At 32.9% G+C, this 18,616-nt stretch overlaps 1 protein-coding gene across 5 annotated transcripts in view; it reads right to left on the bottom strand.

Moving 5' to 3' along the window:
* Positions 1–18,616, bottom strand: part of LOC116341710 (nuclear factor of activated T-cells 5-like) — a 42,969-nt gene that overhangs the window by 2,966 nt on the left and 21,387 nt on the right. For 2 of the 5 annotated variants that reach the window (XM_031768944.1, XM_031768945.1), the window contains exons 1-9: positions 15,997–18,159; positions 12,233–12,260; positions 11,781–12,017; positions 10,393–10,788; positions 7,192–7,389; positions 6,842–7,124; positions 6,614–6,773; positions 6,239–6,447; positions 5,887–6,091 (exon numbers count right to left, since the gene is read on the bottom strand). In XM_031768944.1, coding sequence (XP_031624804.1) covers positions 5,887–6,091; positions 6,239–6,447; positions 6,614–6,773; positions 6,842–7,124; positions 7,192–7,389; positions 10,393–10,788; positions 11,781–12,017; positions 12,233–12,260; positions 15,997–16,192 — 1,912 coding nt within the window. In that variant the 5' untranslated portion in view covers positions 16,193–18,159. Of the gene's footprint in view, positions 1–5,886; positions 6,092–6,238; positions 6,448–6,613; positions 6,774–6,841; positions 7,125–7,191; positions 7,390–10,392; positions 10,789–11,780; positions 12,018–12,232; positions 12,261–15,996; positions 18,160–18,616 lie in introns of those variants that run through there. The other 3 variants (XM_031768946.1, XM_031768947.1, XM_031768948.1) reach the window with 2 other exon arrangements.

Here is an 18,616-nt window from a genome sequence, read left to right as displayed (position 1 = left end):
GACTGTTTGGCGCCTGAAAACTTAATTTATGAAAATGTAAACAATTTGCAATTAGATATAGATCTGGTTAACCGTATGCATCTTTTTTTATTCATTTTATTTTTTTTTTTCATTCCCACTTAAAATATTATATGAAATATTGAACGTAAATTGAATGCTATACACACTCTCCCTCTCTATCACACACGCTCCCCTTTTCTATCGATTGCAATCGGTTAGGTCAGATAAATGATCATCTTTTTTTCATCCACAATGTTCAATCAAAACACCAAACACAAAATTCCACTTAATATAATTGCTCATTCATTCGGTGCATTTAGATAAATTTATTTGTTTATTTTTAATTTAAAAAAATATGAAATAAAAATGAAAATCAATTCGATGAAAGATGCTTGCTGAATGCCAAGAGCTTGTTTTTTTAAAATCTGGTGGCGATCTTAAGAATTCGAACAGCGATTCAATAGGCACACAAAAAAATACGCATTGCATTGAACAGCCAAATGGCGCTAGTACGTCAAATTGAAAAGCAAAGCATTTTCATCAAAATGGTCATTCACAATTCACCCAATGATATAGAACAAGACATTTTCAGTCCACATTCCTACAACACATTCTCTTTAACAATACACATGCATGCCCAACACATTTTTACATTCGATATTTCGCTCAAATACAAAAACAGCACAACTCATATGCACAAAAAAAGATGATCATTTGGTCTTAAAAAATATCCTTAAAATCTACATAAAATTAGAGTGCGTAATGCGGATGCGTGTCGATATGTCAATTTTATGTTTGGTATCTGTCCCTGAAATAGTCTAGAGAAAGAAATGCAAAAACTAAAAATATAATTCGAAAAATTGTAAGTCCCGTTGCACTGATGTCCAATTCAAATCCGCTTCACATCTCTCGGTTGACCTCAATATCAATACCACCGGCAAATTATATTATTTAGAAATATTGCTATGAATTTTTAATTTTTATGTGTGAAAAAAACAATTATGAAAAAGAAAAACCAATAAAATTTCAACGAGTTGTCACACTCTCTTTTAATTAAATAAATAAGCGACGACAAAATAATGTAATTATTTCTGTTTTTTCTCATTCGAAGAAGCATTCTCACGAGAGATAAGTACATGAAATGAAGGCAAATGAGTGATTGTTTTGAATGTCAAAAGGCGAGGTTTATTCGCGAGAAACAAAAAAAACGATTCTCAATGTGATTGACGCAAACAAAGCAAATAAGTGAAAAAAACCAGAGCGTAATGTTCAATTACAGTTCATTCTGCATAAAAAATCGATGGCAATGCCCAAAAAAAATAACAATAAAAAGGAATCGAATAAAATGATAAAAATAAAACAGAATGCAAAACTAAAAATAGCACAAATGAAACCGTACATAATATATTCGAAATGCATCAGAAAAGAATGCAAAGACAAAAAGACAATGAAATCACCTCTCACTTGAAGACCTAATGACGTCACTCATGTGTGCTTGTAACAACAACGAAAAAAAAGTGTATTGAACACCCAAAAAAACGAAACTAAAGAGAGAAAATGTGAGATTCGCGCGCGTGAGATTTTCAACATCGATATTGATTCAGTTATTTGAAAGAATTACCAAAAAAAATGTTACAAAGTTTAAAACAGAAAAATTTAAATAAAAATTGTGTTTGTAAAATCAAAAAATTCAACAACAAAAAAAAGAATTGATTAAAATAATTTGATTTGTTTTTTTTTTAGATTTAATTTGTGGCATTTAACCAGTACCCGTGGTTGTGTATCGAAGCCGATTTGGAATGATATTGGATGGACACGTGTGTCTGTGATTCTGAATATGGTGGCTTATATTGAGTTTACGTTGGCACATGATGACGATCCATACACAGCAATATTTGGAGCGCGCGCGCATATTTCATTTTTCATTCAGATATTCAGCTGCCTACTAGGTCTTAAACTGTTCTCCCGTCGAATGTATATTGTTTTTATTTATAATGTGCATAATCCACGCTGAAGAAGTTTTTAACGGTAATTTTTTGCTTTATTTTTCTTTTCATTTTTTTTATTGTCTTTATTAAAATGTCAAAAAGTACAACGCTGACCAATGGCATATTGAGTGTTCAGCAATTAAATTCAAATCGCTTTTTTTTCGGTTCAGAAACAAAATATTCATTGCGTTTCTTCATTGCTTCACCATCTTCTTTGCTTTTTACATGTTTTTTTTTTATTTAGCGCGCAATCGCCATAAGATGTAATTAAATCGATTGCGTTATTGAAAGCAATTAAAAATAAACGAAACAACAAAGTTAACATCAACAACTTTGAATTTAATGCGTTACTTGACTCATGACCATCGATTTTGCCAGCGCTTATATATTCTGACATTTTTTTTCTTTGTTTCATAAAATTGTTCGGTTTCATTGAGAACATAAAAAAAATTTTCACCTAAATTATTTGAATTGGATAGAAAAAAAACTTATATTTTGCAATATTTTGTGATTACATATTTGTCTAATCGATTTTTTCAAATCGATGTAAATGATAAAAAATAAATTTTGTTTTCGAATTCTTTTCATTTGCATTGCGAATTTTTTTTTTAGTCAAAAACTATGCTCGAAATTTGTTAAAATATCTTTGCTTTTATGATGAAATGAAACGAAAACGAGAGAAGAAATGAAATTGAAAATGAATAAAATATCCCCGGGAAATTTGCGGATTGGACATACAATTATATTGAAATGAAATAGACAAAGAACAAACGAGATGAAATTTATAAAGAGAAAAGAAAACTTGCACAGTAAATATGAAATCAGGCAATTTTCGCACGAAACACAAAACTTTGATGATATTAGATTTGAGTCGAAACATAAACTAATGCGTATGTAACATTTGTAATCACAAAATATTTTCGATTGATTGAGTTTTTGCATATATGTTGTTTTTTATTCGTCATTTATAATTTTCTCTTTTGCAAAAGAAAAGTCTTTGGTGTGATGCCACATCGCTCGTGTATTCAAAAATCAATTTCAATTTTGCGTCAAACTATTTTTATTTTCATCCGAAATATTCATGGAATGGATACGAAATAGCCGACTTCAAAGAGTGAACTCGTGAAATTGGAAAATATCACTTTTTTTTTCACCGCACAACAAATCGAATTTATTTATTCGTTTTCATATTTGAAAAAAAAAAGCCTTATCATATAATAAATCTGTCTGATCTCAAAAAGACACACTCTGCTGCTGAAAAATAACATAAAATTAGAATAGATGAAAAAAAATATGAACGTAGGAAAAAGAATCCATCCAGCAACATTCACATTCGGTCATCAACCAATTCCAATGGATCATCATCCCTCGAGATATAACCACATTCATAAAGTAGCTGTCATCTTCAAAGCGAAATATATTCAATCTCCGAAACACATTGACTTTTATTCGCTGTCTCCTTATTCTTGTCCTATCACATCAAGCACATCACAAATAAACAACGAAACAATTAGACAAATCTCAATGTGTTTCAAAACTTTATGAAGTTCCCTTCCACATATCTATATTGTTGAGATTGAAAGTCTGTTGTTGGAAGTAAAAAAAAGCTCCTAAAACATACACAAATCTATTTCGAGCATTTCTGTCCTTACAAAAAAAGAAAAAGATCCCTTTTCACATGCATAACATTAAAAACATAACCCTATTGCACGATATAAGTGCCACTCTCTTCGGAAAACTTCACTACAATAATAAATATTGAATATAAAAAAAACAATCACTCTCTATTCACCATATGTATTAACGGACGCCCTCTCTATTAACGGACTACGTTTTTTATTGGAGTAGTTAAGCATATTTCGTTTTTCGATTGTCATCCGTTGCAATTACTTAAACCCAATTGAATGAAAGCGTTCAAGTGCATCATTTAGTTGATTTTAGTTTTCTATCGACTGAAAAACGAAATTCTTATTTACTCCAATAATAAACAATAGAAAATGTACTTTTTTCATTCCATCCATACCAGAACAAGAAAAAAAGAGTACGGGCATTTCCATTTGCTATTTGAAAACGAATAAATAGCGTTCGATTTGCAATGGTAACGACACTTTTCTATTCTATTTTTCTCTCTTCAATCATTTATTTTGTCTCGAATATAATTGAGTCGTTTGCAATTAATCGATATCCATTTGTAAGTATATTTGTTCTGTTTTCTCACTCTCGCATTGCCACTCACTGCAGTGGAATATGCTTTTTATGGTATATGTGTTGCATTGGTGGCCGGGAAATCACACGGACCGACTGTGCTAAAACGACTAAATTGTTTTATCGAGCATATTTAAACTATTCATGAAAAACATCGACGAATAATAATATATTCACGCGCTCCAATTTATATCGATGAATGTTAATTGTTTGACAAATAAACGGCGTCGAACCGTAAGCAAGAGACGTTTGAAATTAAGAAGAAAAAAAAATGCAGGGAAAATGATATTGTTCAGAATGTGGCGAAAAATTTAAAAGCGAAGCTTCGGTTAATGACGCTAGCGCATATCGACAAGTGGTCGCTTGAAGTTGGAATTTGTTCTAGAGTTCTTTGAACTTATGTTATGAACTATATGACATCGACATCGCATCCAATTAATTCACTTGTTGCACACGCACAAACCGTATACACTTGGTATTTCGATCGGAAAAACTAAGTGAGATGTAACCGACAACGTTGCGACAGTGAAGCCATTTGGAGTCAATTATTTTGCAAAGAGCCGTATTCAACAAGTTAAATCAATCGGAAATGTTTTAACTGTAATGCTTGATTCCGTTGTCTTTGTCGTCCCAGCACCGTTACATTGATAAAGTGAAAAACAAACCGTAGAAATAGACGGCATTTTTAATGAAGAAGAAGAACCACCGCAAAACAACAATATAAAATAAACAAACAGCAGCAAAAGGGGCATAGAAGTTGGTTTTTAGCTTTGCCAGCCAGAGGCGAATGTAACATATATCGGCGTGTGTTGTGTGTGACATTGCGTTTCAATGTGTTACATCGCTTGTTGCATACACCATTGTAAATGAGCTCGAAAGAGAGGAAAAACAAAGCGCACAAGTTACACACGCTTCAATGTGAGTGGGGTGAACGTTAAGCTGTGTCTCATACGCTAAAAAGGTCATTGTTCTGCCTTCATTTAAAGCTAAAAATACTCCAAACGCATTCTATAAACTAAAATCACATCGTCAAATATCAAACACACATATGCACGCGCTCTCTTCGAACTGCTGCATTTTGAATAAAAAAAAAAAACGAAATACATTTGTGTGTCGCTTCTTCAAAAATTGACGAGTGGCAAAAATTACGAAATTCAAAATAAAAAGAAGAAACAACAAGCTCGTGTATGAATCAATGGCATTGATAAAAAAAGCGACAGTTTGTTATTGTTATTTGTGATTTTCGAATTGCATGTGGCGCTCTATCGAATTTCAGCTTTATTTTAATATATGTGCCAAAAAACATAATAAATTAAATTTGCGTCATTGTGTCGTTTTTCCCGTGAATATTTGTGAAAGAAAAAATCCATTTCGAGAAGAGAGAAAAAGGGTATCATAAGGAGATTATGTCAATGAATCATACTCATTACTTTAAGACGCGACATTTTCTGCATCAGGATCATCGATTTTTTTTTTACATTCAAGTAAAACACGTGTAAAGGAACGATATTTTCCAATTCATAATTGGTTTGGATGTTTCTTATATGCTGAGTTCACTCTTTTAGTTTGGCTATTTGATCATTTCATTCAGCGATGCGGCATCGTTCGGAGATATATCGTTTCTTTTCTTTGTTTAGTTTTGAAAGGTTACTTTGATTTGATTAACAAATAGATATGAATACTCTTAAAATACCTTGAATGCTCTTTGAATGAGCATGTTGTAATGATGCCAATGTGGATGCCATTGCTAGTGCTCCAGCTCCGAATGCACTCTTCGGTGTATAGACAAAATTATGCGGTTCGCTGAACTTATTACTTGACGTAACAAGCATTTGAACCGTGACCGGTTCGACAATGTTGGGATCAACATATGGCGGTACAGTGCATATTAAATGAGTCTGAAAAACAAACCAATTTATTCATCAGCAATTGCATTTATCGGTTACGGACCAAAACAAAAAAAGTGCGAACAACGCCCGCTTTTTCGAAATGTTCTTTTGAATTTGATGTTAACATTCACAGTGAATGCACAAAATGTTGCTTACCTGTTGCAAAAATTCTTTGTCAGGAAAAACAGACTCTTCCCAGATTGTGTCATATGATTCGCTGGCCGGCGGCAGTAATCGGCGTGCTTGAAATATAACACGTGTATCTTTTAAAAAGTTTTTACCTATAATGAAGAGTTCTAAACCCCCATTTGCCGGACATGACACCAATGATTTTTTACATATTTCGGGCACGCCAGGCGGTTGTGCTGTACGGAAAATATTTCAAGATAAAATTTAATTTATTAATAAAAAGATATCTTGAATTATAAATGAGCTCGATTATAAATTCAGTTGAAATCGAACTCAAATAAAGTGTAAATTACTAACAAAGTACCAAAAAATGTTACCAAATTTTCACTTGATGTTACTTACTGCAGATAATTTGTTGAGAGCACACTTGCAGCGTTTCGATAGTTCCATCATCATGTGTGATTTGTGTACGGAATACCATACGGCAACGTGTTGATTTCTTTTTACTTCGTGGTCCGGCTGTTTGATCCGGAAATCGATGCTCAACATCAACATTTCGTTCCTAACGAAAAAAAAAACCCGATTAATTTGTAAAATGATTTAATTTGGTCGTGCCAAACATGAATATACCTTTAAAATTCCCACACAGTCACATGTAGCGGTCATGTCGGTCTCTGGCTTCAAATCAATTTCAATGACAATGGTTCCTTCGACTTTTTTCTCATTGCATGGCGTTGAATTTTTACCCGACACTTTGCATGCTTGATAAAACATATGTGGTGCCACTCGACCGACATCTGTTCCAATGAAAATTTGTAACGTAGCTGGTTTATCGTATGCCATGAGTTTAACAATTGGAAAACCATTTCCACTTCGATCTTTCACCGCACCACGGCTTCCTTCTGTCTGATACCTTTATTTTTGAGAATAAAATCAAAATGAGCACCGTTGTAAGCATCTTCAAAATCAATTTCGTTTACCTTGCTCTGTGCTGTTGTTCGGGTTGTGCCAAAATTTGCAATTGACACTTTCCATTCTGTGAGATAGCACCAATTTGTGTTTGTAATGTAACCGTTCCGCTAACGCCCATATTATTATTCGGAGCATTGAGCATTTGTGATCCAATCGCTTGGCGTCGAATGGTTGGTCGCGTTGTGCCACGCGTTATTGTTGTTATCCTTTAAATGAGAGCGTTGAAGTTTTACAAGTTAAACAAGTTTGACATTTTTATAGATTGGATCGTTGATGATTGAAAGTGAAACAAAATAAAAAAAAACTAAAAGAAGACCACTTGGAAGGACTTTGCGAGAAAAGAAAAATGATGGGTAAATGAATTGTGCGCGCGCGAGATCAATTTGCTGTATGAATATATGAGTGGGCAATAAAGCAATGTTATAAAGCAGCTAATACTAGATCAAATGAGACCAAGCAACCAGTGAGAGATTTTTCCATTGTTAGAAATCTAGAGCGAGGGCATTTATTCTTATTTTTTTTTCGTTCTATTCCAAATAGAACTGTTGCCGCGACGGAGAAGGGTAAAAGTGCAATGTAAATTGGCGAGATTGTCGTCATGTGGCACAAAACACATTTTGATGCGTTGAATTATTGGCTAGATAAAATTGATGCAACAAAACATTTTAATCGAAGGATAAAACTCTATCGCTCATTTCGCAATGACATAGTTTCAGTGTGTGAATGTTGATTTTACGATGACTCAATTGTTGCTGTTGTTATTGCAAATGACAATTGATTTCGATTGTTCGACAAACACCTCTTGAGAACACTGTCTACAAAAATAGCCAAGAAAAAATGAAAATGATCTGAAATCGCTTAAAAATGACTGAATAATTTTGTGTTTTGTAGTATAAAATGGAAAAAATCAATGAGAGAATGGAGATTTCACTAAATGCAGTCATGAAAATAAATGAAAAACCACCGAATGTTCAATGATACGAGAAATGCGTCGAATGGAAATGATTTGCGTACTATTAATTTCAATAGAACAGTGCATCTATTGTATACATTAATATGTTACAATTAAATCAATGATACGACTATCACTGTTTGAATTTTATTGAGCTGTTTATTTGAATATCAGCGATAAAAAGCGCTTCTCGCATTAAATGGGTTAGATTGGCGTCGAACGCCAAGTGAATATGTTGATAATACCGTTGCTCTACAATATTGAGCAAAATGCACACTGAATCTGCCCTTCTGGTAATTCTATGCTGAAAATCAATTTTCGGTCGAAAGCACACATACGAAAAAAAAGAAACAAAGCTGTTGCAATTGATCTGCTTTTTTGCACTTGTTTTCTAAAATTGGCATGCGAATACAGACAGATAAAAAAAATATTCGCCAATACTTGAGGCTATGATGCAGCAAATTAAGCCAAATAAAGGACAACAACATGTCTTACGAAAGGTACAGATGGAACCAACAACAATAACAACAACATTAAAAAAAAACGACGTAAAATCGACATGCGTCATAACAATATTTTATGGTTATTTATGCAAATTGTTTTCTTTATGTGTGTGAATTTAGCGGCTAATTTTGGAATGGGCTAATTTAAAAATACATTTTTTTGTTGGTCGTGCAAAATCCAGTTTCTTTTTTCGAATTGAAGTCATTAAAAGATAAAAAAGACATTCTCATTCGTATCGCTTTGCCGCTTGTTTCAATATTTGCACCATGAATGAAGGTAGTACGGTATTCAGAGTTTACTTTTTACGATCCAAAGCGCGACAATGACAAGCAAAGTTGACAGTAGCGCCATGGTGCGGTTGCCAGCGAAACTAAAAAATGGCACAAATTTCGATTGCCCAAATCAAAAATGGTACAAATTTGTGCCACCCAACATAAACAGTGACAACCATAATAATGAATTTGCTGCGTTGAACAGCTGTCGTCGTGCTTTGTTACAATCGATACATGAGAATATCGAATAAATCGTACGTGAAAAAAGCAGCCCATTTATCGAATTAAATAAAAATCAATCATTGTTCTTCATTGTATACGTTGAAAGTCATGATTTAAACAAAAGACAGGCACATTTTTATTGATGAACCTATCGTGGTTTTCTAAATTTATCAATTTTGAAAGGATCGAGTACTATCTGTCAAAATATTTCCCCCTATGCCAAGCGAAATTAATTCGATATACGGCGCTGATGTAAATGTCTCTCTGTCATTTCACAATAATACTTTTTTTGGCTTGACAATAATAAGCTCTTCATTTAAAATGCATACAAATTCATAATTATTGAATCGTTGAAAAAAAACATGTCATAAAATATTTTTCTAACATTTTTCATTGAAAATTTTATAAAAAAAATTTTTTTATAAAAAAATTAATTTGTTTATAAATTACAATAATTTCAAAAAAAATGTTTCATCGATTAAATAAGAATCCAATGTAAATAGTAATGACAATGCGACACCTACCGTAAAAATGCAAAAAGAAACGTAGTTGGTCTCCATTGTAGCATTTTAGTCCGCCATGACAGCATCTTCGTTTTACTTGACCAATCACAGAGAAGCAAAACGAAGTTGCTGTTATGGCGGACCAAAATGTTAAAATTCCAAATAAGGGTAGGTGTCGCATTGGTATTACTTTTTACATTAGATTCTTGATCAATCTATGAAAAAAAAATTGAAATTATTGTTATTTTTAAACAAATAAATTTTAAATATAGAGAATTTTTATGAAAAACGTAAGGAGAATATTTTATGATATGTTTCTTTTTTTACTCGACCGTTCAAAAATTATGCATGTTGAATGAAGAGCTTATATATTGTCAAGCCAAAAAATGTATTATTGTGGAATGACATAGAGTGACATTTACATCAGCGCCGTATATCGGATTAATTTCGCTTAGCAAAGGGGGAAACGTCGTACTCGGTCCTTTTTCGGGATTCCCATCACATGCAAGTGTGACTGCATCTAGTTCTTTCTTACGCTAGATAGTTGTTTATCAAAATCATCTACTAGCCAACCGAATTAAAAATAATACCAAAGTCTAATTGAAAAAATTGTACAAAAATTAAAGAAGAAGAAGTGGTCGAAGCAAGAAACCAGTTTCGATCGAAAAAGGCATTCACTTGTACTCATATTTGGTCTTTGGTGTCTTGTTTATTTTGTTTTCGATTGTTGTTGTTGTCGTGTAAAAATGTGCTTACTTGGACGCATTGCAAGGAACGGTTGTGGTTTTTTGATTGCTTTTCAATGGCTTTCCCTTGAGGCTCGAATTAAAAGCAAATGCGTCATTGCTACATGTATCGTCGATATCAATTTTTTGATCTAAATTTTGACATCTTATCTGAAGTTCGTCCAACACAAGCATATCGCTATCAAGCGGATTGATTGAAGACGCAGACGATGATGATGGTGATGATACAAGCATTTGAGTTTTATCAATTAACATTGCATTCATGCCAATTGTGGTGACCGGTGCTGCGATTGTCGCTGATGTTGATGCTTCACCTCTTAAATCAATTTGAATATTTCCATTGGCGGCTAAACGACTCGTACATATTGTCGCTGAATCGGTTGTACTACCCGACGAAGGCGGCAATCTACATTAAAGACGTGCAACGCGAACAATAACGGATTATTAGTTTGTGTTTATTATTAACCTATCAATTCCAATGGGTTTAATAAATGGTTTGTCGATTGATCCGCAATTGTAACGGTGATAATATATTTTTTTCCAAGTTTAACATTCCAATTGGACAACACAATGAATTGACACCTCCATGGAGTTTGATTTTTTAATATAAAGCGCTTCAGACGACGATTTTTGTGAAATTCCCATTTTTTTTTAAATCGAATACTTAGGATTAAGAATTTTGAAGAGTTTTTTTTCGATTCCAATTACTTTTCCTCACACACCGAGTGTGTAAGGGAAAAGTATTTTAGTACTGACTTTAAACGGTTTCTTGTGATCAAAAAGTCTATATTAAACTAAAATTGGAGCTGTTTTCCTCTGAAAATCTCTTTTGTCTTTGGAAAAAACTCGTTTTTAGACTAAAAATCTAATTTTTTTTTTTCAAAACATCTCGTTAAAACATTATTTTACTTCAGGCAATTGAACTCCAAATAAAATAAATGGAAAATTGTAAACAACATCTAGTGAATGGAATCACATGAAGGAAGCGTGATATTAAAAAGCATACATTTACAATATTGTTTAATGACAATGACCAAATAACAAATTGAAATACTTTTTACAACAAAGAATACCGGTTTCTCACCATAAGCCAAAACAATTGATGGATTGATTGTTGATGTTTTTTATTTGGCGATGAACATAAAAATAAATGCAATTGATTTTTTTGTTGGATTATATTTAGCGTGTTTTTGATGTGTAATGTTTGGTAATTGTGTATATTTACGGTGAAATATGAAATAATAATAAAATAACAGAACATAATCGATTAAATAACAAATAAATGTGATTGATACAATGAATGTATTATAAAGAATTGTGTGAGTGTGAGTGTGTGTGTTTTGTTGCTGTTGAATTATTCGTTTATGACTCGAAATCGATAAATTCAAATAAAATTACCTTGTAGACGGTATTTGTTTGATGTTTGCGTATGGTGTGTCGGCATACTGGTCATATCCTAGCCCACTGTCATTTGAATTATCACAATGTGTACTTTGTTGTGGTCGTAATCGTTTGCCCGGTAGCACTTTGCCACCGATACGAGCGGCTGAATGTATTTTGCCCGGCAACGCTTTCCCCGGATGTCGTTTCGATGGTATCCGCAACACTTTTCGATGAACACGTGACGTCATGGTTCTACAAGGTAATTTATTAAATATTTAAGAATTGAGGTTGTTTGTTATATTTTCTTTGTTTTTCGCAAGAATTTTCAACATTTCTCGTATTTTTCGACAACATTTATGCGTTTAAAAGCCAAACCAGCCGAACAAGATTGAGGAAATGCGATCGGTGATTCGGATTAAGATGCAAATAAATAATAATAATATTAAAAGAAAAATGAATTAACTTACGATCCAGTCGACATGGTCATTCGCATCACTGAAATACAAACAGAAAATATTTTAGATAAAAATTCGGTTGGCAGGTGGTTACTAGGAAAATCTATTTCAATATATATATATAAAACATTCTCTTTTAATTCCGATTGCTTTTTCATAAATGTTTGATTTTTTGGCTGAATCAAGTTTTTTTTTTCTCTCGATTTTTCATTCTCCATACGCAAAATGTGAGAAATATTTCTCGATACAAACGCAAAAAATTGGTTTATTATCCACGTGTCTGTTTTGGTGGCGGACACAAGTATCGATCTATTTTTAAAAGCAATTAGAGCATACATGTTGAATGTGGCGTCTTTTTCATGTTCTTCCATTTTATGATGGTTTTTTTTAATCGAGTGTTGAATGAATTTAGCGAAAAGAATTTTATGCGATACAAAGTTCGTGCTTGTGTTGTTGTTGTTGGGGGGTGGCCCCTAAAGAATATACGACGCACATATTTTGTGCGTTATGTTATTCTAGCTTATTAGCAAGACGATTTTCTTATGTCTGAGCACCTTCCTGTCCGACATTTGGAAATAATCACACCATTTTACATGTAAATGTGAATCAGAAATAAAGCCATTTCCAATTATGACATTTCAAATGTAAATAAACCTATTAGGATAGACATTCGGCATAAATTAAAGCTATCTATCCGATTTCAAGCTTTATTGCATTTCCTTCTCGCACACGAAATTTGGTTGTTTTTGGCAAATTCGGAATTTGCTGCATGAAAACACCGTGAACATGATGAAGAATTCGTACATTGCCTTCTCCGAAATGTATCATTTTTGATCATTGAGTTGAATGAGTAATCGCTAGGCGACCGTCGAAATTTCGATTTGTTTATACATGCCGCAGACAATCTGTTGACTGTTTGTTTTTTTATTTAAAAACGTGTGTACCTACTCTGTATATCATTAATGTGCGAAGGGGGGTAGGGGAGTTTACCCCCCCCCCCTCCCCCGTGATATTGGCCGAAATTATTCGAATTTGCTAGGGTTTTTCACGAAAAAAGTGAAGAGCAAAAAAAAAACGAAATTTTTAGTTTGTGAAAAATCACCCCTTCTGTAAAATGTAGCTCGCACATTACTGCTGTATATGTTGACTATAATTTTTTATTGAACATATATTTAGACGATTGTTTTAATATCATGCATACTTGATTCCGAAAAAATTCGACGATGTGTGTGTTATTGATTGTTATTACCTTATTCTAAGTCTTGCCAATTTAGTTCAGTTTTCTTTCTTTTCATGACTAATTGTATATACGTTACGCATGTTGTTTTCTTTCATTTCTAAACGCTTGTTTTTGGAGTGAATCTTTTACAGCAGACAATATTCCTAAAAGCCAAAACATTTGTTTGAAAGAAGTGCGTAAGAATGTTTGTTGAAAACAAAAATGCCAATAATAAGAATGTTTATCAGGAAAATTAGTCAACGGCAAAATCACCAACAAATGTCAATTCATATATCAAATGTTTAAGAATAATATAAAATACGATGGCGGCGTTGCATTAAATCAAATCAGAAAACGGGACGAAGAAAAAAAAACTGAAGAAAATTATTGGACCTTAGCCAAGATTGTTTGGGCTATTAAATATTGTCTATTTCCTTTAGATTGATATAATTTTGAAACGCTGTTTATTTTTTATTATTTAGAATTCCACAGCCGAGTGCATAAACAAACTGAATGCGCATTTTAAATCACAATAATTTATGGGCTCTCTATGTCGAATAGAATTCAAAATAGCATTTACGTTTTATTAATTGAATAAAATTGAATGAAATCGATGCCGTTATTTCATTCGATTTCATCAAACAGTTTAACATTCGTGAAAGAATCAAACAAATCATTTGAGGCATATTTTTCCGCAGAAATAATTTGAGACAGAGAAAATTATTGCATTTTTATTTATGGCATGGCCGTTCAAGCAAAGAACTCCATCTTTTGAATTGGCTTCTTTGCTTCGTTGCACACAAAAAACGAAACAGGTGAATCTACATGAAAAAATCTTCCGCAAAAGAAGCACTGTTTCCAGAAATTAATTTTCGAACGCTACTTTTTTATCCATCTATGTTTGGATATTTTTACAAGTAAAGCCAATTAAAATCCACCCACGAACTTATCATATCTATAGAAAAGAGATTCATTTGGACATATGCTAATCTGCTCGTGTTTGATCATTAAAGAACACATAATTTGAGGCTTATTATCGCAATGCATGGTGATTACGCCAGAGAGATTTAGCTATTATGTATTAGCTTATTACTGAAGCGCCATTTCATTACACAAAAATTTTGTGTTGCGAGAGGAAGAAAGAGAGAGAAGGACTAATAAATAATTTTATGATTGCTTTTTGAATGATTCAATTTCATGCGCGCGAAATTTGAAATGTAAAATCCATCAAAAAAGCACATTATTCTTTTGGCCGATGTCAAACCACAAAATGTACATTTGCTTGCACAATATAACGTTCGTCAACAATAAACAAAAATAAAAAAAGATCTATATGCAATGAGCAGAAAATACACATTTCAGATAGGCATAGATATCAGACGAGCGAACAAACAAAGAAAAAAGCACACCAAATTTGTAAATCTCTAACAATTTCAATTTACACACTGATAATTCCTTTATCACGTTTCTCTCTCTTTAGCTCCGGCTCTTTTTCTCCTTTCATCTATCTATCTCATTCTCATCTTTCAGTACTGCGATTTCTGTCACCTTATTCAACGTCCTCGAAAGCGAGCGACGCAAAATTCAGTATTATTCTCGCCGTTGATCTGATTTAAATGTGAATACATTTGAAAGCGTGTCGCTGGTTAAATTCGTTATGCGATGCTAAATTAAAATCAATTTAAATATGATGCCCAAGTCATTGTGCTGCATTCGACGAAAGACGTCGCCGCAAACTTTTTTTTTTTCATATGGCAAAAAGGAGTCTTCGTAACAATTCGAATGAATTTTAAGCGAATCGGCACAAACTGTTACCATTGTGTGCAGTTTCAATGAATCGCGCATGCAATTGAATATTAAATATTTTCAATTACAGTTTTTTTCAACTGAATCGTAAGTGTACATATCAAGTCTTATCGTACACTTTTGTCAAACGGTTATTCAACTCTCTCTCTCTCTTTTCTTTCTGTTACAATTTGTTGTGTTCATCTTCAGTTTTTCGATGTAAACGAATGCTAGTTATAATCTCATTTCGTGCGCTTTTTGTATTCAATTTTTTTCAAAAGGAAATGAAAATCAGTTATTTTCGAATTGAACACTGATATATAAATATACAGGAAAAAGAGACTGATATATCTCATGGCATCAATAAATCTTTTTAACAGATTTAAATCAACCATGATTTTTAATTAATCACCGAGAACTTTGCACGGTTTCAATTAACAGAAATGACGAAATTGACGGTATCGATTAGAATCTACAACGATTGAACGTTAACAAAAGATTAAAAACCTCAAAAAAAGATTGAATTGAAATATAGGAAGCTCTTATCGCTTGCTTCAACGCAAACAATTAATTTATTAGCACCAAAAAAAAAATGAAATCTCAAAATTTATAACGCGACAACGGCGCATATACACTTGTTGTGTCTAATTTTTGTTAATTTTCAAATTCCGAGTAATATTTGCTGTCGTTAGGGGTCCAAAAAGCGATAGCGCGACGTAATTTTTTAAAATTTGCTATCAAATTATTATTTTTTTATGTGATCGTTATTTACTTTGATTATGGTTGTGATTGTGATTGTGATAAGATGGATATCCATTATTATAGTTGTAATGTTGATGTGAATGTTGATAATGATGATTCCAGTTGCCTTTTCCCTTTCCTTTGCCTTGACGGACGCCACCGTTTATGACGCCACCACTTTGACGATTGCCGTCGAAATTCATCCATTGTGGATAAGTAACACGCATTTTTGATGAATTTTGCTCGTTTTTAACACTTCACTAATTTATAAAATTCGGGATTTTTTCTGGTTTCGAAGTGAAAAATGCAAAATCGATTTTACACGCGCCAAATTTTTTTTATTTTCAAATAAATTTTATCACTTATTCTCGTTGATTTTGTTTTGTGGTACTTTTTCTTTCTCTTTCACGATTTTATTGCATCAACTGCACAGACTGGAATCATTCACGTATGTAACTAACTTTGGTGGAAGTGTCGTTGAACGATGAGATTCGTGTTATTCTAGTCTGGTCAAATTCCGTCGTTTTTGTTTTGTTTCTCTTTATGAATATCGTATCAGATTTTTCCTGTTTATTTTGGTATTTTCGGTTAATGTATTTAAAAAAAAACTGTGTATATTTGCTTAACGAATCAATAGATATATAAATGAAGCGAAAGCTTAGCACCAATCATATGTAAACGTATAAAAAAAATGTCGATTTAAAACTGTTTATATTTTCGAAATTTCATTTGATTCAGTTCAGTGTATTTGGTATGTTTTGAAAAGAAAATCTCACATTTGTTCCACATGATTTAGGCCCTTAAATACACATTTTTTTGTCGAATAACGCACAATGATCGAACATACAAGTTCCAATTAGTTGATATAAATCCGGTTTTTTTGGTCGTTTTCTTCACTGTTTGCCAGTTTAATTCACAACTTGTTCACACATATGCCATTTGAAATTTTTTCGAAAAAAAAACGAGAAGTGTATATGTATTTCAAATGACGATCGTAATTTTCACCTTATTCAATTGCTACACATATTTCTTTAAAAAAAATTGCGATTTAAGTTCAGTGGCGAGTATAAATTTTCAATATATTTTTTTTTCCGTTTCATTCGTAAATGCCTGACGATCTATTTTTTCTTTCGATGTGCATACAAATACAAAATATTATTATCATCTCATCATCAATGAAACACTCATAAAAATAAATACTGTGCGCCTATCAAAAAATTAATATAAGTATATCAACATAGATAAGGATCGGTTTTACAAGCGACAATAGTAATCTTATGAAGAAATATAGACTCGTCTCATTTGATTTTATATTCCACTAATACAATTTAGATGGATTCTTTAGTTTGAGGTCTATCACACGAAACATAATATTCAGTTGATTTTGTTCACGATATTACACAACATAGAAGACGAAGAACAACAACATCTTTTTTTTCTCGTATCATATATATATATAACAGTGATAACGAGGACCCGAATATGAATATGAACACACATAAACGTCACAATAATCGTTGTATATTAAATTCAATCAACGAAAATATCATAACTTTGAAATCAAAATAATACGAAACGTTCACTACGCGCTCGTCGTGCTGCCTTTTCAAAACATCGTTTAAATTGTCCTCAGAACAGTTATAAGGCGCGCGCACTCACGTTAAGCTAAACTGGCTCTATGCATCGCGTATCAATATTAACGAAATGAAATTGAAAATAATTTGGTCGAGAGACTGACAGAGAAAAAACGAGAGAGCGAAAAAAAAATAAAAACAGGCACCGTGTCACAGTCTCATAATTCAAATTTAAAACGTTAAAAACCCGATTTTCAAACCACATATGATTGTGCACATTGATTCCAGAGTGTAAATAAAAATGATATTGTATATGAGTTTGAGCACGATTTGAGCGATGAGTTTCGAATAGAGCCGTCGGCACAAAATCGTTACTCTGCTTCGATCAACGAGAACAAATTTTTATAACTAAATATGTGTTGTCACTTTTAATGTTATTAAACCAATTTAAGTGTTTTTTTTTCTGTTATATTCAGTTTACTAGTAGCTCTCTCGTGTTCGGTTATTGTGCGGTTTATTCGGTTCCACACTTCGTTTCCAACAACGAATATTATATTTCCATCCATGTGTGTATAGACGGCATGTTGCTCTGTTACAACGCAAACATGTTAATGGTATGAGCTTCGTATCAATACTGAAAAGACAACGCTTTATCGTATATTCTATTGCTCGGTTGTTGTTGTTGTTGCTTTTTTTCTTCTCTGTTCATTTCTCAATCGGAGAATTGCGTTCACGTTGTCGGTTCGTCAGTGATGTGAAGGAACTACAAATACATTGATAATCATATAACATACTGCAGTTCAGTACACACGCATTTCCCTCTCTGACTCACTGTATTGTCCATCAAAATCCACTCGAATCTCAAAGCTGAATACATCAAATGCAACCATACAGGAACTCCTGATACGCGCTTTATGTTTTCTTCTCTTCTTTTGCTTTTTTTGGCTTAGTTTCTTTCTCCTCCCTTTCTCCGCCGCACGCATTCGGATATTTCTCTCTCTATTTCTTTATCTCTCTCTCTCTCTCTCTCTCTCTCTCTCTCTCTCTCTCTCTCTCTCTCTCTCTCTCTCTCTCTCT

The sequence above is a fragment of the Contarinia nasturtii genome, unplaced genomic scaffold, assembly GCF_009176525.2.
Source record: "Contarinia nasturtii isolate CC-2019 unplaced genomic scaffold, AAFC_CNas_1.1 Cnas_scaffold_745, whole genome shotgun sequence".
Lineage (NCBI taxonomy): Eukaryota > Metazoa > Arthropoda > Insecta > Diptera > Cecidomyiidae > Contarinia > Contarinia nasturtii.
This window is presented reverse-complemented; position numbering and strand designations above follow the sequence as displayed.